General features: G+C 45.5%; 8 protein-coding genes across 8 annotated transcripts; 4 read left to right on the top strand and 4 right to left on the bottom strand.

Moving 5' to 3' along the window:
- Window positions 1–192: 192 nt before the first annotated feature.
- UA08_03247 (hypothetical protein) lies at window positions 193–1,878 on the top strand (the record flags this gene model as incomplete). The annotated part of the gene is made up of 3 exons (XM_020265526.1): window positions 193–361; window positions 428–1,651; window positions 1,709–1,878. 3 exons carry the CDS (start codon window positions 193–195, stop codon window positions 1,876–1,878), a joined length of 1,563 nt encoding a protein of 520 aa, XP_020121075.1.
- A 277-nt stretch (window positions 1,879–2,155) lies between these two features.
- Window positions 2,156–3,055, bottom strand: UA08_03246 (hypothetical protein; the record flags this gene model as incomplete). The annotated part of the gene is made up of 1 exon (XM_020265525.1): window positions 2,156–3,055. One exon carries the CDS (start codon window positions 3,053–3,055, stop codon window positions 2,156–2,158), a length of 900 nt encoding a protein of 299 aa, XP_020121066.1.
- A 504-nt stretch (window positions 3,056–3,559) lies between these two features.
- Window positions 3,560–4,948, bottom strand: UA08_03245 (hypothetical protein; the record flags this gene model as incomplete). The annotated part of the gene is made up of 1 exon (XM_020265524.1): window positions 3,560–4,948. The coding sequence occupies one exon, from the start codon at window positions 4,946–4,948 to the stop codon at window positions 3,560–3,562; it is 1,389 nt and encodes a 462-aa protein (XP_020121067.1).
- Window positions 4,949–5,428: 480 nt separating this feature from the next.
- On the bottom strand, window positions 5,429–7,637 carry UA08_03244 (hypothetical protein; the record flags this gene model as incomplete). Its single annotated transcript, XM_020265523.1, has 3 exons — window positions 5,429–6,418; window positions 6,529–6,984; window positions 7,092–7,637. The coding sequence occupies 3 exons, from the start codon at window positions 7,635–7,637 to the stop codon at window positions 5,429–5,431; spliced, it is 1,992 nt and encodes a 663-aa protein (XP_020121068.1).
- A 3,282-nt stretch (window positions 7,638–10,919) lies between these two features.
- On the top strand, window positions 10,920–12,473 carry UA08_03243 (putative rhamnogalacturonase B; the record flags this gene model as incomplete). The annotated part of the gene is made up of 3 exons (XM_020265522.1): window positions 10,920–11,549; window positions 11,743–11,987; window positions 12,035–12,473. 3 exons carry the CDS (start codon window positions 10,920–10,922, stop codon window positions 12,471–12,473), a joined length of 1,314 nt encoding a protein of 437 aa, XP_020121069.1.
- A 362-nt stretch (window positions 12,474–12,835) lies between these two features.
- UA08_03242 (hypothetical protein) lies at window positions 12,836–14,886 on the bottom strand (the record flags this gene model as incomplete). Its single annotated transcript, XM_020265520.1, has 5 exons — window positions 12,836–12,951; window positions 13,032–13,422; window positions 13,519–14,214; window positions 14,512–14,711; window positions 14,772–14,886. The coding sequence occupies 5 exons, from the start codon at window positions 14,884–14,886 to the stop codon at window positions 12,836–12,838; spliced, it is 1,518 nt and encodes a 505-aa protein (XP_020121070.1).
- Window positions 14,887–17,247: 2,361 nt separating this feature from the next.
- UA08_03241 (hypothetical protein) lies at window positions 17,248–18,084 on the top strand (the record flags this gene model as incomplete). Its single annotated transcript, XM_020265519.1, has 1 exon — window positions 17,248–18,084. The coding sequence occupies one exon, from the start codon at window positions 17,248–17,250 to the stop codon at window positions 18,082–18,084; it is 837 nt and encodes a 278-aa protein (XP_020121071.1).
- Window positions 18,085–18,510: 426 nt separating this feature from the next.
- On the top strand, window positions 18,511–20,206 carry UA08_03240 (hypothetical protein; the record flags this gene model as incomplete). Its single annotated transcript, XM_020265518.1, has 3 exons — window positions 18,511–18,977; window positions 19,189–19,627; window positions 19,679–20,206. 3 exons carry the CDS (start codon window positions 18,511–18,513, stop codon window positions 20,204–20,206), a joined length of 1,434 nt encoding a protein of 477 aa, XP_020121072.1.
- Between the last annotated feature and the right edge of the window lie 1,494 nt (window positions 20,207–21,700).

Genomic DNA, 21,700 nt, shown 5'->3' with positions numbered 1-21,700 from the left:
CGTATCAAGATGTGGGACGATAGCCCCTGAACAACTGTCCCTATTCGGTAAATCTAGCTTTAAATTACAAGCAAATTCCATAGAGTTCCCTCAAATGAGAATACCTAGGTATGCGCCGCAATTATATTCTCTTTTCCCGTCAACACTGATAGAGCCGTTACTTTCTAGCTGGCCGGCTACTAACGAGTCAACATGTACTTGCCTAGGTTACTGGCTTTGTTCTTTGTTGGTATCATCGTCTACAGGACGATCAAAGCCAGAATTCGAAAGCGTCGTATCCGACAGAAGGAAGCCCAGCTAGGATGTCTACCGCCACCAGTATACAAGTTGACCAATGGGCTAGGTTTACCAATAAAGAAGGGTATTTCTTCAAGCTTGATGATCTTCAACCTGTACAATTTATACTAACTTCATAATGCGATTCAAGAATCTCTCCAGGCAACGAACGAGGATCGTAATCCACAATACATAATGGAAACAATGGATAGCATCTCGCCTGACTGCCATACCGTTCGAGTGCCGATTTTTGACTATGAGATTTTCGTCACGCGTGATCCCGAAAATATGAGGGCTATATTCTCGACCCAGAGCAATGACTTTGACATTTCGTATTTCCGCCAGATGAGCTGGTTGCCGATGATTGGAAAGGGTATTTTCACCACACGCGGGTGGGATTGGAAGCACTCTCGATCCCGTCTGAGACCCCAATTCGCGAGGGATATTGTGTCGGATGTTGATCGCGAAGAAAGGCATGTCCAGGCATTGATGAAGAGATTGCCTTCCAACCCAACGACGAAGTGGACGGACAAGGTCGACCTACAGCCCCTTTTCTTCAATTTCACTCTCGACACGGCATCCGAGTTCTTGTATGGACAGTCTGTCCATTCGCAGCAGGGCACCAAAGAAGGAATCGAAATGGCAACTCATTTCCACAATGCCAAAATGGCGGTGCATAGACGTATTGAAATCGACAAGTTTTATTGGTTGCTCAACACTAGGAAATTCCGAAAAGCATGCAGCAGCCTGCATAAATGGGTTGATGGGATTGTTGCCGCGAGACTTTCACAATTAAAGAAACAGGAGAAAGTTGGCATCAACGACGAACCGAACGCCCAACGATTTGTGCTGCTTGATGAGCTGGCCAAGGACACTCAAGACTTGAACGAACTCCGTGGTGAAACACTTAATGTTCTTGTCGCCGGACGTGACACCACTGGGTCTCTCATAGGCTGGGTATTTTATTTTCTGGTTCGTCACCCAGATGTTTACGCCAAATTACGAGACATAGTAATTAGAACTTTCGGAGCCCATCCTACTCGCACCAAGATTGACTTCAATATCCTGCGCAACTGCTCTTACCTTCAGCACGTCATGAAAGAAGCTTTGCGTATCGCAACGGTCATTCCGATGAATGAAAGAGTAGCGCTACGAGACACAACCTTGCCCGTCGGAGGTGGCGAGGACCGCAAAGGCAAAGTATTCATTCCAGCCGGTACACAAATCCTGATCCCGACATATGCAATGCAGCACCGAAAAGATCTGTGGGGTCAAGATGTTGAGGAATTCAAACCCGAGAGATGGGAGACCATAAAACAGCAACCTGGATGGGAGTTTATTCCATTTGGTGCTGGGGATCGGAAATGCTTGGGACGTGAGTATATAAATATCTCAACTCGCCCAAAAATAGCAATACTAATAAGAGATGCAGAGCAATTCGCCTTCACGGAGACCGGGTATGTCATTGTCAGGTTCTGCCAGAGATTTGACAGAATGGAAAATCTGGAAGAAGGTGATGGACGAATTCGACTTCATCATGCCATTGAAAACAGGAGTGGAACTGGCGTGCAAGTTAGATTGCACGAAGCGAAATATGAGTAGTACGTGAGCTCTGATGAAAAGTTGTGGTGCCCCGGGGGGGAAGGTGGGTTTGGTTGAATTGAGAACCGAAACGATATGTTGCAGACAATCTGGAAAATCATGGGAATTGGATAATTGACGTAGGAATTGGTTGTCATAAGTAATCAAGTGATAAGAGATTTATTAATTGCCACATATTTTGAGTTGGGCCTAACCTTGGAAAGGTTACATAATGCAATTCTAACACCTTTTACCTCAACAGTCACACTGTCTGTGAAGTGCTGTACAAATGACCTTCCTATAGACTAGGAAGTGTTATTCCCTGAGCAACATTCCAAGCCTTCCATACAGCGTTCCAATATCGCTCCGGATCTACCCTGAGATGTGAAACATGCGCAGATCCATCAAATCGTTCTTGAAGAACATTAGTAAAGCCCTTGGCTCTAGCAGATTCTGCATGAGCCTCGACAGCTTGATATCGAATAAGCGCGTCTGATGTCGAATAGATATATAGCCGCACACTCTTCAGTGGCACATTTTGTGGTGTGTTCAACGCTTTGGGACCCCGGGTCGCCATGATCTCGATTCCGAGTATTTGGGGAATCACCATGAGTACCGTGACAATGGTGGCTGCAAGACCCCATTTGATGAACTTAGGCAGTGGCATTTTCATACCAAGGGCGACACCAGTAGCCCACAGAGGGAACTCGGTTTTGTATGTTTCTCCGCCGGGCATCGAGTCGAGGATCAATGTCTTAAGCGGCAGTGGCTTGTCTGATCCGAACGCGTCGTGCCAAACAGAGATCGTTGCTTCATAATTTAGACCACCGCTGTTGGAGAAGACATGCGCAAGAATCCCAAACTGTGATATTTGGTCGTTTGTGCACAAGGGTATAAGTTCCTGATGAACCATGTCTTGAACAACGCGTTGCGCGGATTTTTGGCCGCCGAAAAATGTTCTCAGCGTCGTCGCCTGGGTAAGAATAACCTTCGCGTTGGGATATAGTTCATGGTATCCTTCAATATATTTCAGATAGTGACGTGGTTGTGCATCTGCCCAGGTGAATAGAAGTATGATTTTGGGTGGTAGAACCTTGGGCGAGACTCTGTTACTAGAGGCTTCGTTTGTGCTACCATCGGGTTCCCATATCAGGACCTGTTCTGAAAATTTTCGGCAGGGAGGCAATGAAAGAGACATGGTGAGTGGAAATTTGAATCAGTAAACTGTCAAGTGAACATACTGACTTGTAGCTTTATATAACTAATGATGTATGTTGAGAAATTGATAGGAGGCTGATCACGATGGCCATAAGCCCTAACCAAAATAGGTAATATCCTATTCAGGCAGTATTTCCATGTTGGGAGAAAAACGCGACGAGCTAGTACAGATTAGGTAAAGCAAACTGGTGTTCGTAAACCAACAACCAGCTAACTAATTAGATAAAGTTTATCATGGCATCAAATATCTTTCAATAATATGTCGGTTCTGGCTGAAGAGTTGAAAAGCTTAAATTCCATATATCAACCAACGCCTCTGTATGGTAGGTAGCCATCAGCTAGTGAGGGAAGCCCGCACACATGGACGACAGCATCGGTAACATCTAGGCATGGTTGTGGTATCTTCTCTTCCCATTCGCGTGACTGGCTTATTTGCGTTTGGGGGGATCGGCTCCATTCCAAGGTGACTTATGACTCAGGGCAGTTATACACTATGTAGATTATCTGAAGTCACCCAACTCACGGTGTTCCCCGCAAGGAATTCAAGACATACACTCTTGACCCGGCCTTCTGAGAGCTCCTCTCGATAGCCGCAATGTATGTCTTTATGGCATTGTTGCCGGAATACATACAACATACCTAGAATGGACCAGAGGCGTTGCCGCGCGCTTTCAATCGGGAAGCCGAGGCTTCCGGCCACCATCCACGCTAGATTGAGCGCATTTCTTAGAGCTTCTTCCACTCCAAGAGTGAGTAGCCCATTCTCCAACTCAGATACACACTGGTTAGGAACCACAGTTGAAGGCTCATAGTCCATAAATATCGAGCAAAGACTCATCAGAACTGCTAGTTGTCCATGGCATTCAGAAAAGGAGTCTCCGGCATTGTGCTCTGGGACTTTAATGAGGCATTGCCACACCAAACTTTGAGGATGAACTCTAGGTCTGCACATATATTTCATTCCGCGACTTGCTGATGCTGCTGATATCGTGTTGGCATCCGATACTCTACACACAAACCTGTATAGGTTTTCTCGTAGATAGACTAAATCTCCGCGATCCCAAAACAGGCTATCCGGGCCGTGATGTGTACCTTCAAAAGCAGTCATGATATGGTGCAGTTGACGATTGCGAATAAAAGACGGCATATTATCGCAATGATCGAAGCTCGCCATAGAGTCACCAGTGAATGAGCGCACCAACTTCCTGCTGGCCGCAAAATGTGCCTGGGCTTGCGTGGGAAAACAAAAATAGTCCATCAAGACAAGTTGCAAAATTATGATATATTGCGACTCGACAGCCAAGTCTCGGTGATGTTGAACTAGGCTAGAATTGTCTTCAGCGGTATTTGTAGCGACGCATAACTGTTTCCGGGCCATCTTCATTGCTTCTCCTCGGTAGGTAAGAGCTAGAATCTGCATCTTTCTCTGTTCGTCCTGGTTTTGCCATTTGCTCAGATGGACTTTACTTGCCAAGGCAATTACTGGTGAGATAAGAGATACTATGTTGCTAGTGCGAAATGCACTGCGACCGGCTTGCGAGGGATTCGGGCACGATGCGTAGCTGACACCCCATTGGCATTTGGACTTGACGGATCTCTTGCTGGGGAGCTGGATAGGCCTTTCGAGGGGAGTTAACTCCTGTTGTAATCTCAAGGCCAGCTCCATTACAGGCTTATGGGTGACTCTCTCGTGTCTCGTAGTCTCAATCGTCTGTTTTTCAGGAGTGATAGCCCTCTTGGACGCAGTAATAGTCCGGTCTCTCGCCCGTTTCTGTTCCGCGAGTCGCTTTCTCATCGCCTTCTTAGCCAGGAAAGACCGTGCCTTCTCTTGGAAGGGGTTACAGGAGGAATCATCCATGAAGAATACCTCCATTTCCTAATGTGAATATATATGTGTATATATGTTAATTCGACGTCTTGCAATGGTTGGCCGAGGTTGAGGCGGAAATTAAAGAACTGTTGGGGAGATGCAAGTTTTGCTTGGCAAAACTTGAAGCCATGCCAAAAGTAGCTACTGTCATAATTTAGGGTTAGGGCTATATACTGTTCGCTTGCAACGTAGAGTCGGGGAAACGCTTTCGAAGGGCTAAACAGCTATAAGACAGATTAATGTGTAGATCGAGTGACTTGGCCCCCAATATAAGTCTAACTTTTGGGCTCGGATCAGATCTGGCAACTTCTGGCTGTCAAAGATGTCAAACAATTGGAGACATCCTACGGAGTTTAGAGGTTTATTTTTTGAACAAACAAATCGCGTCTGCTATGGAATAGAAAATTTTGTCTATCAGGTAAGTGGAGGTAAGGTGAGATGTGTCTTCTTAGTTTGCCCAGAACACTGAATTTGATGGAGACATTATTTTTCCATGGCCGCATACAAATCGTCAATATCCTGTTTATACAGCGCATACGTCGGGTTTCGAGCGACCGAACCCTTTGCCAAGCGCACAAACGGTCGAGACTTATCAACAACAAGGACCAACGACCTGTGTAAACGCACAGATCCATGGGTGTATCTGTTGTTGATCTCCTCCAGGCGAGACCAAATATCGTCTAGAGTAGCAGAGCTAGGAGAGGCGGTAGCAGAGTCAACTAATTCAAGCAATAAAAACGGCCATTTTCGTTGATTGCCACCAATAAGGGCGGTGCGAATTAGAGGATGCGCAGATGAGATCTTGTCCTCTAGGGAAGCAGCATACATTTTGATTTCTCCGCTGAGCACGACAAGGTCATCTGTTCGCCCTCGGTAGAGCCAGTGGCCTTTCTTTGCTGGATCTGAATGAGGTTTCCATAGGTCCCTTGTCGGCCACTCTGTCAAATGTGGTCGAGAAAGAAAGATGTTTGTCAGAGTCTCTGTTTCCGGGGTACGGCGAACGATTAGCTCGTATAGCTCGTCATTCTCGTCGTTCTCTTTTCCAGATTTTTTCGCATCTTTGGCACCTTCAAGGCCAACAGGCTCGAAATGAAGACCATTGGTAGGATAAAAGTGAATATAATTCCAGTCATTTACTGGATCAATGACTCTCGCGACGGGCCATCCGAAGCTCTCTGTGCTGCCGAGGAGGTTTCTTACAGTCCCAAAATTTGATGCTAGCCACTGACCCGTTGTCGTTTCGAGCGGCGATCCGCTATAGAAAATAACTTTTAGTTTACCTAATTCTTGTCGCTTGTGCTCGTCGCGCACGAGGTCTTGCAGGAGCGATGGGTGGTACATGCCGCCATCCAAACGGGCATATCGATGCATTTCGTCCGCCAAGTTAGCGTCTATCAGTCTCCCTGGTGGCGCCATAACCCCAACGCAATTAAAATATATAGGGCAGACGAGAAACCCAGCATACCCTAGCAACTGTAATATCATTAGACAAGGGGTGTACATATATAGGATATATGGGACACGTTGATTGTATATGAAGTTGGATCAACAATATTAAATAAGCGCCTAGAGGAGAAACGTACATGGAAAGGAGGCACCGTAGTAAAGATCCGTCCATGCCATTCATTGACTAAAGGGGGTTGGTCGTTTATCGGTGGTTGAAGACTCTGAAACAACGGATTTGCAAGCATACGCTGTGTGTAGTAGATGATCTTGGGCATACCAGTCGAACCGCTGGTATGGATAATGAGACAAGGGTCATGACATGCCTCGTCCCAGCGTTTGTTATACGGATAGTATCTGTCTTCTTCTTCTTGTGTCTTCTCTATGGGAAGGATGTCAAGAAGTTCCGGGACGATAGTGTTCGATATAGTATAAGGCGATGGCGAGTCTTTCTCTGCTTGTGGTTCTTGGAATTGGGCGATTATTTCCTCTACCAGTGGAACCGTGGATGGAACACACAAGAGATTGTGGCAATCGGTTTCTTTGACGAGATACACATGTGCATCCATCGCACAAAGCAGTGAAGGAGAAAGCATCTATATATATAAATCGGAAATATAAAGCATGAACATGATGATTTCGAAGACTCGATTCAGGGAACACGGGAATAGAAGCCATCTCTGCCCTTGGGTTTTCTACATACCTTATAGCCCGTCTTCATGGCTGCAATAACGAAGATTGAATACCTCAGATCCCGTCCACCATAAAACGCAAATGTCGGAAACTTGGAATCAGAGCTCCCGTCCGCCTGTTGGTCCGGGCTGTGTGTGTTCTTAGGTGGGACTCCCAGCGTCTGTTCAATCCAATATGCAGCTTTGTCGACCGCTTTGCGGAGATCGAGATAGGTTATGTCTCGGAAGCCTTGACTCAGGTCATCGTTGTCGAAAGGTATTGACGCAAAGATCTTTTCAGGGTTGTTAGTAGCATGTTGATCGACAATGTTGGCAATGAGCTGCGGCATGCTTTTGAGATCATGTGGATGATAGCTGCTGCTACTACTTTTTCTTGAGGATTTGTGATCTTCTTGGAGGGAGGAGGACGGTGGCTCCCTTTCTTCCTCCTGAGGAGTCACCGGCTCATTATGAGAACTTCCATCGTCTTCTTTGTTCTGTTTTGCGTCTGTTTGCCTGCCCTTCTTCCTCCAGAAGGAAGTTAACCTAGAAATGGCCTTCGAAAATGTCGACTGCATCGTAAGAATTTGACGTATGGAATGATGATTCAGATATTGAGGAATGAGAATGAGTGGCAAATCTCACTTCAAGCCCAACAAATCACAAATTCAAACACCGATGTGTATACAACACATGTCTGTTAGGATAAAACGACATTGTATATATATACACAACATCCGACCACCTGGCTAAGTACGGAGTGTAACAATTAGCAGCTAGCGTGTTATCGGTCTCAGCCCCATCTGGCTTGGAGATTACAAATTGGCACTTCGCGTCGAATGCCCGAACAAGTAAAGTAACACAGTGATACACGTGTGTAAATGTTACTGCAATTCGTCTCCGGCGATCTAGGGATGCCTTTTTGCAATTCGTCTCTGCCAAATTATGTCCTGGTGCTCGATACCAGCCAATTGGCGGCCGGTGCCTATCGTCCTCCGTTGATTGCGGTTGTACGTGTAGCGGTCTGGTGTGGTCTGAGCCCAGCTGGCTGGTGACCTTGTGCTTCCGACAGATGCCATTGAAATCAATATATCGACCCTCTTGCAGAAATCATTGCCTAGTGACTGGGCAATATATTCAAACTGGTAATTGGGATTTCCCTCGGGTTTTGTCAGGTAAACTAGCTTCACCGTCTTGTATTTGTAGATAGACTGATTTAGCACACGGGCATCAGTCGCGGCTTTTCCCGTGGCCACGCCGTTTGAATCTGAGCCGGGCTTAATATCTAGCTACTTATTTTCCGTTGCACCAAGCGCTAGTTAGTGGGTAAGCAGGGATGGCGAGGCCCGGGGATAACACGAAGACGTTTACTTCCGTGGGCTCGTTTAGTTGGGTGTATTGGAACCAAGGCTTTTTATCTTCCACGCTACTTTAGGTGCCTTTAGTCCAGGTTAGCGCGCATGTTGGCAAGAAGAAAATACATTATTGTGGCTGACAGAATGGTTGTGCAGCCATGACCGACAGAATAAATCGCTCGCCCATATTTGATATAACTACACGTAGGGATATCATTAGATGACTAGTTGGTTAGCTAGTGATGCAGCTTATGTCTTAGTAATTAGCCTTGTTATTTAGGTAACGTAAGTAAATCACCTAGGCAGCTATTAATGCATTGCGTGAAACAAAATGTGAAGCCCTAAGCTGGCTGACTTCACTGGGGTTGCCGAGCAAGGAACACTATATACAGACAGCATCACGGTGTAACTATACCTAAGTACGCAGGTAATCTATCTAATACCAGATTGGGCCACCTGATAGCATGTTCTCGAGTTTTTATGTAAGATTCCTGTGGGTATTGAAAGTAAAAGAGTACTAGCAGATAAAATATTATCCATGAATATCATACTAAACTTGAGTATTACCTGAACCACGAATAAAGCAAGTCATGAAATGAAACCTTAACTGAGCATGTACCACGATTCCAATGCTCGGCAATCATTCTCTCGACCACCAGTCCACCAATGACCCTCCACATGCTTCACCGTAAGGCCATACACTCTGAAAAACCTACGTATTTTCATCTCTCTGTCTGAAAAGTTTCCTGAACTGGCGCTGTGTACCTATGAGCCATATGAAAACGATCGACAGATGCTACAAAGTTTACGCATAGTCGTAACTCTATTCGAGCATTTCTGCACGTCGAAAAGGTGACTTGAAATATGTGGACTGTTTATGAAGAACATAACTGACGGTATTATCGAATTCCATCCACTCAATGGTTAAGACGCCGTGCGAAGGATAGTAAATTCTGCCTTACCACGATTCGTTGTTTCCAGGGGAAAAATGGATGCAAAATGGCGTAGAGGAGCAGCCACCACTATCTTTCTGTTGGCTTGTCTCCTATACCCTTCTTAGCTGTCAATAAACGCAGGGTTATGAAGCTAATTTTGGAGTCATTTCTTCATAGCCCTTGTACATATCCTACATCTTCTTAGTAATAATAGGACGGATCTTTACATGTTTAGATAGGAGAAAGACATAGTTTAAGAGATTGTCTTTGCATTCTGTTTATTGTATTTCTCAAATTTGAGCCTGGATTATTGTATTCTCGAACAAAATGACAAGACCAAGATACTGGGGCGCAGGTTGAATCCGCAAATAACCTCAGTCCCCCAGATCTTTTTACAACAAGGCATCACATCGTCTGAATATGATTCTTAAAAGCGTCGAATAAGGCCTCTCGATAATAGTTACGTCAGGTGTGCCTTGAAGAATAACTATCATTAAATTGGTGGATTTTATCGTTTCAAAGAGCAGCAAAAGAACTGGATTCAGGAGTAATTGATAATCAGGCTCTTGTACTAAAATTCTGCAGTTCCTTCCTGTTGTATTCTTGCTCGCCATCTTCTAATTCTTAGCCTTTTGTCCCAAGTAGAATGATCTGAATACATGCAGTACTATCCTTTTAGTCAAAGAGCATATGACATCGCTGATTAATCACAAAGGCCTAACTTACACGATTGATCTATGTATTAGAAGTCCGATTCAAAGTTGCACATATAGTATGTACTACAAACATCGCTGGCTTTCGTCCAAAGAAAGAACAAGCTGCAGACTTATTGTCTTCTCCGTCTGCTGTTGGATTAACCACTGCCTACCTATGTAACTTACGATATATTTCCATCTGACAATCTCCAAGTGTCATCACCTGACTTTTCGATAACATCCGGATCGAGACACATATTATAACCGAAACGAAGCAAATTTCGGGCCAACATCATCCGAGTGCACGTCAAACCCTATTTTATTGATTGAGGAGGTTTGGTGTTTCGATCTAAATCACAGTGAAGCGGGACTCCATTTTCTCCACCAATAACTATTAAGGGTGCGCATCATTCATCTCTCGTCTCATCTGTATTTAGTAACTACCCTGCTAGCGCCGGTCCTTACGTAGATCAAGGCCTCGTTTGAGGCTAGCAGGATGTTTAAGGTGCTGGTTTAAGCCCTTAAGACATGAGATATAATGATTCAAACTGTGCGTTTCTCGTGGAGGGGAATGTAACCGCTGTAACAGTTTGCAAGGTGGTGGGAAATCAAATAAATTCTCCGGTTCAGGTGATTTCAATCGAGCGGGGATTGCTTTTTCAAGGAAACAGGAAAATTTGCTGTACGCGTTACCGGAGTCGACGTTTCATATATTGCCGTTTAATTTACTCTACACACTTACCCCCTGGTTGAAGAATTATATCCTCTCCTTTCGTGTTAGGGACCGCCAGTATAAAATCCCGAGCATACTCTCGCGAGGGAGTAGATCCCACACGGGCAGAGAGAAGTAGCAAAGGCAAAAACAAAAGCCAAACATGGCTCTATTCTCTTTATTTCTGGCGTCGATTTCTTTCTTGGCTTATGCATCGGCCCAACTCTCTGGCAGCGTCGGGCCATTAACATCTATCACCAACAAAAAGGAAACGGCACTATGCAATGTAGTCGACTACGGTGCCGTGGCAGACAACTCGACCGACCTAGGACCAGCATTAAAATCGGCCTTCGAAGCGTGCATTGATGGTGGACTTGTTTATATTCCCTCTGGTGACTACCTGCTTGAAACTTGGGTCACGCTCTCTGGGGGATCAGCATGGGCCTTGCAAATCGATGGCATCATTTACCGAGGCGGAACAGACGGTGGAAATATGATATACATCGAGCATGCGACAGACTTTGAGTTATTTTCGTCGACCTCTTCGGGTGCAGTGCAGGGCAGTGGGTATCTTTACCATATTGACGGTAATATCTCTGGTCCTAGAATACTCCGGCTGTATGAGGTGACCGATTTTTCTGTTCACGATATTGCTTTGACGGACTCGCCAAGTTTCCATTTCACCATGGATACGTGCACGAACGGAGAGGTATATAACATGGCCATTCGGGGAGGTAATGAAGGTGGTCTGGATGGTATTGATGTATGGGGTGACAACATTTGGATTCATGATGTATGTGAATCAAGGAGTCCAAAACTCGCATTTCTGTTGTACAATGACCAGACTGACATCATCAATACCGGATAGATCGAAGTCACGAACAAGGATGAGTGTGTCACAGTGAAGGTATCTAGTCCTGGCCTCGTCATAGAGACACAGACGGCTTTTTAACAACAATATCGAAGCACTACTAATGGCTGCATAGAGTCCCGCGGAAAATATCTTGGTAGAAGATATATACTGCAACATGAGTGGCGGCTGCGCAATTGGCTCGTTGGCTCTAGACACGAGTATCAGTAATATCCAATACAGGAACATCTACACTTGGTCTTCCAACCAGATGATGATGATCAAGTCAAATGAAGGAAGCGGCACTGTTGAAAACGTCGTATTTGAGAACTTTATCGGTATATTATGCGAAAACTTCCTCTTCCTTTGTATCTTGCTGACGTATGTGCTCCAGGTCACGGAAACGCCTACTCACTTGACATTGATAGTTATTGGTCTTCCCAAACAGCCGCTGGCGGCGAAGGAGTTACTCTTACTAATATTACATTCTCGAGTTGGACCGGTACAGAAGCCAATGGCGCTCTCAGGGGTCCCGTTCGCGTAGTATGCTCCAGTACAAACCCTTGTACCGATATCACCATCAGTGATTTCGCGATGTGGACCGAAACCGGGGATACCCAATGGTATCTGTGCGAGAGTGCGTATGGAAGTGGGTTCTGTCTCAAGCCTGACTCGGGCTCGTTAACAAGCTATACTACAACCACGACAGTATCAACAGCTCCCACTGGCTATTCGGCGCCGACAATGGCTGCTGATCTGGCGACAGGCTTCGGAACGACGAGGTCTATTCCGATCCCGACGATTCCGACCAGCTTCTTCCCAGGAGCAACGCCTATCAGCAGTTTGGCGGCAGATATCTACCATTGAGCGTGGCTCTGACTCCCTAGTGCGTAGCATACTTTCCTGTTCTTATCTTTGAATGAATCACATTAGGTAACACTCATGAATTTGTACAATGGAAGATGAACCGAGGTTTCCGTACTGATATTCTAGACGTCATGTGTTTTATAAATGACTGAATACTCTCATTGGACGCCAGAAAACTGCTCCGAATCGTCTGGTATTGATAAACGTATCAAGTGCTTTTCTCTAACCGATCTATCAAAAAAACTCATCCCTATTTAAGTAGTCAACACGCGTGGCGTAGAGTGGTCCGATAAAAACAGCTAGATAGTATCCATAGCCATTTATATCTACATTGGCAGAGCCGCTCTACTCCATGTATTCATCTATGCGGTTGTGGTCTTCGGCCCCGTGTACCACTTCCTTGCAAACAGGAAATAGTACAAAGCTGCCCCAATCCAAATAGCTCCATTGATAACAATAGTATAGTTCATCTCATCAGCTAAAAGCAAGGAAAAAGTTAATTCCATGACCAAATCGGAACGAAACAGAGAAAAAGAGAATGAGGATAAGTCAACTTACGTGTCGGATCCGGCCCGCCTGTAGGGAACATGCAGAGAATAATAGCAAAAAGCAGATACACAACCGCCGTAATAGCAATTGGTTTACTGAAAACTCCAGTATAAAATGGCCCTGGACGAAATTTACCGGTTTTGTCGCCCCATATCAGGCGGCATAAAATGGGCACCCCCCAAGCAACGTCATTACCAGCAACAGCGAGGGAGAACAAGGCATTCGCAGCGGCGCTGTCGATAAGAGTCAAGAGCCCAATAACAATAGCTATGAAGGCAACACCCCAAACTGTTCGCACTGGCTGGTATTGGATGCGTTTGCTGACGTGTCGGAAAAAGCTTGAGAATGGGAGGGCTCCATCACGGGAAAAGGCCCATGTCTGACGAGAAGCTGCAATCAACTGTTTTTTTTTTTTTTTTTCAATGTTGTTAGTTATATCCTGCGCTATATAAAGACATATATAGGAAAGCGAAGGAGAATGAGGAAGAAAACTGACAATACTCAAGCCCATGAAGAACTGAACAATTGCAACAACGGCCATAAAGCCAAGGGCTCCCGACTTCCCGAGGGAATCGTAGTATATCTGAGCCATGGGTTGACCAAAGGCAGAGTCAATCAAGTTATTGAGGTTCGTATCCATGCAAGCGGCTATAACGGCGAGGGACAAAAATCCCAGGATGCCGCAAAGACCAATGGATAGAATGATGCCTATGGGTACAGCTCGGGTTGCATGTGTCGCTTCCTCACTCATATGGACACATGAGTCAAAAGCGCCAATAGTCCAGATTGGGGAAAGCCAGGCCAGCACAAATGCCCATCCTGTGGGCCATGTGGTGAGGTTTTCCATGTGCCCAAAGACATATTTCCCTGAATTGATTGCGAGTCCGTTGCTCTTATTGCCCACCGGCAAGGCAATTACGGTTGCAATGACGAGTCCAACATTGAGGACAATACAGACACTCTGGATGCGGTTCATGATGCGGCCCATGAATGTTGCCATGCAGGCGTGCACAACAACAGTCGCAAGGTACGTGGCATAGATCACAGGGCGGGATGCTGACCATTCCCCATCTCTGGCAATTGAAATAAGAGACAGTAGCATAAGCGCAAAGCCATCTGTAGGATTTTGCGTCAGAGCCAGCGTAACAGTGTGGAATTCTTCTGCGCTCACAGTCAATCGAACACAATCCTCCTACTAAGCCGAGTGTGTTACTGTATCCGACCACAAAGCTCAAGGGATTTCGCCATTTTTCGCTCGAAAAGTAGTGCGTCCAAAAATAGAGACCTCCTGCAGTAGGCATTGCAGAAGCCAGATCGGCCTGTTCGCGACGCGAGGTCAATAGAGAAATATCATGGAGAGAAGGAGCATGTATATATATTCACCATCGCAAGACCGACAAGCAAAATAAAGGAACTCGCCACAAGCCACCCTTTATTTGCCCCTTGCATTAGAATTCCGGTTTTCAAAAGCCATGTGTGCTCAACGTACCCTAATCTGGATCAGTATACCCATTATAGTAAAGATTAACTGGCAGAGACCAACCCAAACCATTCCCACGGGCCCAGCGGGAAGAGAGAATGAGAGTGTCGACGCAATTGATGGCAGCAAAGCCATGATACTGAAAGCGATGGCAAAGACTTGGGTGGTTGAGTACTGGCGTCTTAATTCCTGCTTGTAGCCCAATTGGGCTGAGTTGAGGCATTAGTGGGCGACCGGGGACCGCGATTGTATCGGCAAGGCAGGCCTACCCAAAAGATCAGTGTCGTCGGCTTGAGAGACGAATCCATTCTCAATTGCGCCCTCGATGGGAGCTTCAACAGCTCCTGGCAGCGTGCTGCCTTTCTTCTCGGCTTCTTCCGACATTATCTAGACGCGTCGCTCTTTGACAAGCGGGATCGGAGTGTGATAGAGGGGAGTGTCAACAAGAAAACCACAAAACTCCGGGATCTGGTGGCGGCTTCTTATATATTAAAGGCCGGTTTATTGATTTGGTGATCTACTGGCTGATTTCCATGCACGGAGCTTCTTGTTGATAAGGGCGTTACTTGCTCGGTGTTTGTTATCTATGAGAAGGATCCTTCTAGGCCAGGGTCTATTGACCGCGCTGATAAGCAGCATACCTGGCTATTAGAGGTATATCAGCTTTCTTATAAACTTACTACTCATGATCGTTATTGGCTACGCCAAATTAAAATCAAGCCTTTCTTTCATTTCTTATACACAATATTATACCCAGGGAAAATGTAGATTTGTATTCATATTCGTAAGTGGATCTATCTAGTTGACAGCAGTAAGTAGAGGTGCATAATGCATGTTGATTGCACTAATGCACCTCGTGCTCATGATCACACGGTGGGCTTAAGCAAGCCTTTTAGCTGCTAGGTCAGCTACACAGGCGAAATCAATAAATGGTTGCATGATGAATACGGCGAGATGCTGGAGAGCCGATGCCTAGGCGTGGCATAATATGTACCCGGCCCATGCATTAATGAGTGAGATGCGCTCCTAATTCTTTGAATAATATAAGCTTAGAGAGTATTTCTGCTTCTTAAATTGATAAATTATTTCTTCGCAGTCATTCTTCCCAAGATGGACACAACGTGGAATAACGAGGACGAAAATGCTCGTAGTTGGCTTTCTGCAATCGATTACAACTTCCAATTGAACACTATCTTCGAGAGGCGAGGTTAAGTAACCGATGACTGGTTTTTAAAATTCTCTCCCTTTGGTTCATGGTTGAAGACGAGTGGACAGACTATCTTCTGTTCAGGTATACCAGGCGTAGGGAAGACAGTACTGACAAGCGTTGTTATTAAACAAATCTAATCCGTCTTTGAAAGAGATTTGAAAGTCAGAATTATATATTTCTTCAATGGATTCAACCGACCAAAAAGCCCGATCCTTCAGAAGTTCTTCTAAGCCTACTGAAGCAGTTGGTCGAACAGCAACAGTTGATTCCGAGATCCGTCAAGGGACTCTACAAGCGACATGCTATGCAAAGTACCGAGCCTTCCTACGCAGAGTTTGCGACAGTATTGCGCTTCGTTGCTTCTGCCTACACGAGAGTTTTCGTCGTCTTGGATGGATTGGACGAGGTAGAAACGTCCACCAAAGAAACGACTCTGATTTTAAGGGAGCTCAATACCCTTCAAGAAGAGGTTGAAATCAATATCTCCACAACATCTGCGATTAGTCCAGAAATGGGAAGTGAGTTCAGCGGCAAATCGGTTGTCGAAATTCGCGCTACTGAAGAAGACATACAGAGATACCTGGACGAGAAAGTCACGATGCTCCCCCCCCATTTGTTTCGAGCGACATTTCTTTGAGGGAAGATATCAGGAAGACTATTGTACTTGCAGCTGATGGAGAGTTTGTCTGTCCACCAATATGATGTATATGTCAGTGGTTAATTCTCTATTCAGGTTTCTTCTTACGCGGATCTACCTTCATTTTCTAATGGGAAAATCTACTCCGGAAGCCATCAAACTCGGTTTACAAGTTGTCAAACGGACGACGCAATTCCTTATCTACGAAGACCAGAAAGCGAAAGTGCTAGACTCAGCACATCTGTTGGTGATGGAACAAATTCAACGTGAGGAACTGAGCCACTGGGAGCTCGCGCAAAAGGCCTTGATGTGGATCACCTTTGCTAGAAGATTTCTGACTGTATCTGAACTCCGACATGCTCTCGGGATAGAGCTTTGCGAACGACAGTCTTCTCCCTGCCGGAGATATACAGGCAGTTTTTTACGGGTTGGTCGATGTGATTGAAGAAAGCGATACCATCTTAATTCATGGTTTGACCAAAAAGTATCTTAATCGCAATGGAAATCTCTAGTTCACCAACGATGTGCAGTCCCATATACCCAGGAAATGTACAGAATATCTCTGCCGAGATGATATTGTTCAAGGGTTCTGTTCATCCGACGAAGAAATTTGAGGGTCGATTAAGGTCAAATGCTCTTTATGATTATGCTGTGCGGCACTGGGGCGTACATGCACGTCTGGCTTCTCAGAAGTTACACATCACCTTGCGACAAGTTTCTCAACGACAAAGCGAAAATAGTCACCTTCAGCCAAGACACCATGGCCTCGAAAAGGTGCAATATGGACCTCAGATATAGCCAAAATGTGCCCCAAAACATGACGGCAGTACATATCGCGGGTTATTTTGGATTGAATACAGTAGTGATGTCTCTCATTGCTGATGAAAATAGTCCAAATATGAAGGACAGCCACTGTCCGACTCCACTATCTTATGCTGCGGAGAATGGACATGCGTTAACAGTGCAATCACTGCTTGAATCAGATAGCATTGATCTGGATTCTGTGAATGTGAGAAATCGCACGCCTCTGTACTGGGCTGCAGAACATGGGCGCCAGGAGACCACACAGCTACTCCTATGTGCTGGTGCCAGAATAGACATCCAAGACAACATGGGATGCACGCCGTTGATAAACGCAGCAGCTAATAGATGTGATACTGTGGTAAAGACGTTTCTGGAAATTGGAGAGGTTCGTCTACATACAAAGGATATTTACGGCCAGACACCATTGTCTCTTGCTGCCGTTTTGGGACATGATACAGCAGAGCAGCTATTGCTTAATCAACCGTACATTGACCTTGACTCCAGGAGCATCAATGGATACACATCGCTATCGCTCGCCGCAGCTGGCGGCTATAAGTCTGTAGTACAGTTGTTGCTCGCTGCGAACGGTGTTGATCTGGACTCAAGGGACATCAATGGCGCCACTCCGTTGTCACGGGCTGCAGCTAACGGATGCAAAGAAGTGGTCCAGCTTTTGATAAACACTGACAGAGTCAATAATGACTCTAGAGAAGTCAAAGGACTTACGCCATTATACTGTGCTGCTATCAACGGACATGCATCAGTGGTGCGGATGCTTCTTGATGCGGATGATGTTGACCCAGAGGCGAAGGACATTCATGACCAAACAGCTTATACGAGCCGCAGCCAAGGGACATACAAATGTGCTTCAGATTTTGCAATCTTCAACTCGTGTCACTGTATAGTCTTCACCGATCCGCGGAGTCCTTGACAGAATCTATGTTCCTAGGACGACGTTGAATTATTTGAGACTCAAGCGACTTGCTTGTATCTTCGGCGATTGAGATCAGGAACGAAAGCTGCCCTGAAAAATTTGGCTTAGGCAGCAGCTTCCATCAAGCGCTTTCTTTGATTTGACATGAAATTGATTCACAGAATGTCATAATGACCAAGTTGAGTCGTTATGCTCCCTCCTTGGTTAGAAAGGACACTGTATATGAGCTGCAGCTTAGGGCATGTTTCGGAGGGGCTTTTCCGGTGCCGAGTCATGCGCGTGATTTATGCAAACAAAGCACAATACGTGGGTGCCTACACAACCGTCCTTGGCTAAATTTACATTTCACGAGCTCATCTGGCGAATCTCTATTCTTCTGTATGGCAACGCTGTTAGCCGAGTTCTTTCTCCCCTATTTTCCTAATGGCGTCGCATTCCGAGACCAATCCCGGCGTGATGGTCAATATCCATGAATCGACCCCTCTTCTTGCTACAGAGCAAGTCGAAGGGCAAGGACAGGACTCCCAATATAACGTCCAACCAACTAGTGCCCATCAGTCGACAAGCATCCTCGCTTTAGTTTGTACACTTTTGATGCTTATTGACATCTCGGGCTTTCTTGGAATGGCGCCGCAGATGCAAATATTCGAAGACATAATCTGCCAAAACTACTATGCCACGGGCAACCGTACCAGTCTTCACGACTGCAAAACTGAGCCCGTACAGAGTGAATTGGCCATCATACAGGCCTACAAGGATACATTCGATCAACTACCCGGAATATTGTTTGGTGTCGTCTATGGTCTTCTCGCCGACAGAGTCGGACGCAGGCCAATTCTCCTTTGCGATGCTTGGCCTGGCACTGAGTGGACTATGGGTAAAAATCGTCTGTTGGTTTCCTGAGATAATTCCAATCAAAATGGTGTACTTGTCCGCTCCTATTCTCATATTTGGGGGTGGAGCACAAGTTGCTTCATCGATGTTCTATGTGATGCTTGCGGATTCCTATCCTGATGAAGAAAGGCAAGTTTTGAGTATAAACCACGTATATTGATTACTTAATATGCAGCATTTCGCAACATGTGGCTAACGACGACGCAGAGCTACATCTTTCTTCTATTTCTCCGCGGTCGTTTTAACGGCAGAGATTGTGGCAACTCCTATAAGTGGAATCACAATGGCCGGAAACCCCTGGATTCCATTTCTGGCCAGTTCAGGCGTGGAATTTTTAGCCGTTGTTGTTGCAATTTTTTTTGCTCCTGAAACGCTACATTTTGGTCGACTCAAATCCATGGACGCAATTCATTCTTCGCTCAATAATAACGAAAACACCACGACAAAAGAACAGCCGCTTCTTAAGACTGTAATGGTCAAGGTCTCGCACAGCTTGGAGCTCTTCAAAGAATCGACCAATTTCCTTTTGAGTAGTTTGAACGTCAGCCTTCTTCTCCTGGTCTTCTTTGTCGCTACCTTGAGTCGACAAGCAATGGCGCTTCTGTTGCAGTACGCCACAAAAAAGTATCATTGGTCGTATAGCAGAGTGAGTGACACTGATTTTTCAACGTACAATAGTATCTGACGGGTCAAAAAGGCTACCATTCTCGTTTCCGTTCGGGGAGCTGTCAATCTTGTGGACGTCCTCATAATTCTCCCTGTCATTTCTCGCCTAATGCTTTACCGGATGAAATTGAACGGACCAACTAAAGACCTTTGGTTGTCACGCGGCATGGCATTTCTCCTTACTATCGGAATGCTACTGATGTTCTTTGCCCCTGTGCCAGCCATTTTGATTGCTGGTCTTGTGGCAGTTGCCCTTGGCTCACCACTTCATCTCACTGCACGAAGTTCACTTACGTCGCTCATCCTCCCCAACCAAGTGGGTGTTCTGTATACTTCATTGGCCGTAGTCCAGTCTGTAGGGATCTTGATGGCAGGACCATTACTTGCCAACACATTCCGATGGGGTATGAAACTGGGCAACACTTGGCTGGGACTTCCCTTTCTGGCAGCCTCGGTCATGTATTTACTGGCCTTTCTACTCATTAGTGGAGTTAATCTTTCTCGGAGGCCTCAAATCCACTCGCTCCAGGAAGACAATGGTAGAAATGAGGAGCATTAAGTATGTTATTTTCGCCAAGGATGGAAAGATAACAAGCTCAGAATTGAAATCCTATAAATGTCACGCTACTAATTAAATATACAACAAGCCACAATCCTATTAATTAACCAGTAGGCTCGCATTGCTTAGCGGGAACATAGCGTGTTTACGCCAGGCTTCTAGATAATTCAATACAGGCCCGCTAGCAAGACCCTTGCAATACAACGATAAAGCTAAGCAAAATCAGAGCAGATCCCAGACTCCATTAGGCAGGCACTTCAGGGTAGCCTATGCCGGCGCTTTGGCTTATCGGTAAGCTTTCATTGGGTGAACGTTGCATGTCACTGTGTATAATATATGCCTCGAGGTTCTAGCATGACCGTAGAAAATAAGAAGTCAAAAGCGGTCTAGGCACCCGTAATTTATCACTCTGAGATCTATCAGAATATTTCGTGTTGGTAGAATTTGGCGGGCATGAGGTTAGGGCTGCGCTAGCGGCCTGGGCCTCAGGCATCAGAGTCTAAAGGGCTCTTGCAACCTGTTTCTGGATACAAGAAAGGAAAAACAGTGTATTGTGCTATCTGTTTTGTTCGTATCTATTTGTTATCTATGACCACGTTGTTACTGCATGCTCTGCTATCCTGAAACGTTCTGTTGCGCTCACGATCTCAGCGCCTGTTACCGACGCTCCTCCCGTGACAAAAGCGTTCGCTGATTTTCGTATACGTCGGAGTAGAGGCCGCCCCGAAAGCCTGTCAGATTCATTCTTCTAAGACTGCCCCTCTATTGACATCATTAGTATTACCGAGTGTCCGCGATAATGTAAGATCTTGAGGTATAGAGGACGCACGAGAGGCATGCAAGCACTAGCAACTGCGTTGAGATGTCCAAGGCACTTCCATACCGCAAATGGGGAGATATTTCCTGTTCAAGAATGAGTAACAATGCAGGAAATAGTCCTGGCATTATGTTTACACCCGGTAGATCCATAACAGGCTGAACGCAGGGGCCGTGCATAGCTAAATGGATCAGACACTGGTTCACTATTCAGATGAATACAAGGTTTGAAGAATGTCAATTCTAGGTCTTCCGATCTAATTGCGAACAGCTACTACGAAAAATGCTATATGTGGATGTACAAATCTTTTGGTCTGTACAATCGAGCTTGGCTTTCGAGAATACTACAGTTTCACTTGAAGTAAATTAAATATTCGATTTTTGAAATAATAGCTAACAGAAAACAAGAGAGTCGAACACTGATCAAATGGGCCAACCAACAGAAACAAACAAGGTATATCTCATAATATGCGCCGCCATGTGCCTTCTGAATGCATAAGCGGTTCATCAAAAATATGCATACACCCAAGTAGCACCCGGAACGCCTGATAGATTAAAGGAAGTAGGTGATGGATTGCTCCAAAGTTTATGAGTTTTTCCAAAAGGAAAATGAGGGAATGAGAAAAGAACAAAAATAAGAACAAGAAGAGAGAGTGAAAAGAAGTAGGAGAAAGAAGG

Source organism: Talaromyces atroroseus (genome assembly GCF_001907595.1).
Source record: "Talaromyces atroroseus strain IBT 11181 chromosome Unknown scaffold_3, whole genome shotgun sequence".
Taxonomy (NCBI): Eukaryota; Fungi; Ascomycota; class Eurotiomycetes; order Eurotiales; family Trichocomaceae; genus Talaromyces; species Talaromyces atroroseus.
This window is presented reverse-complemented; position numbering and strand designations above follow the sequence as displayed.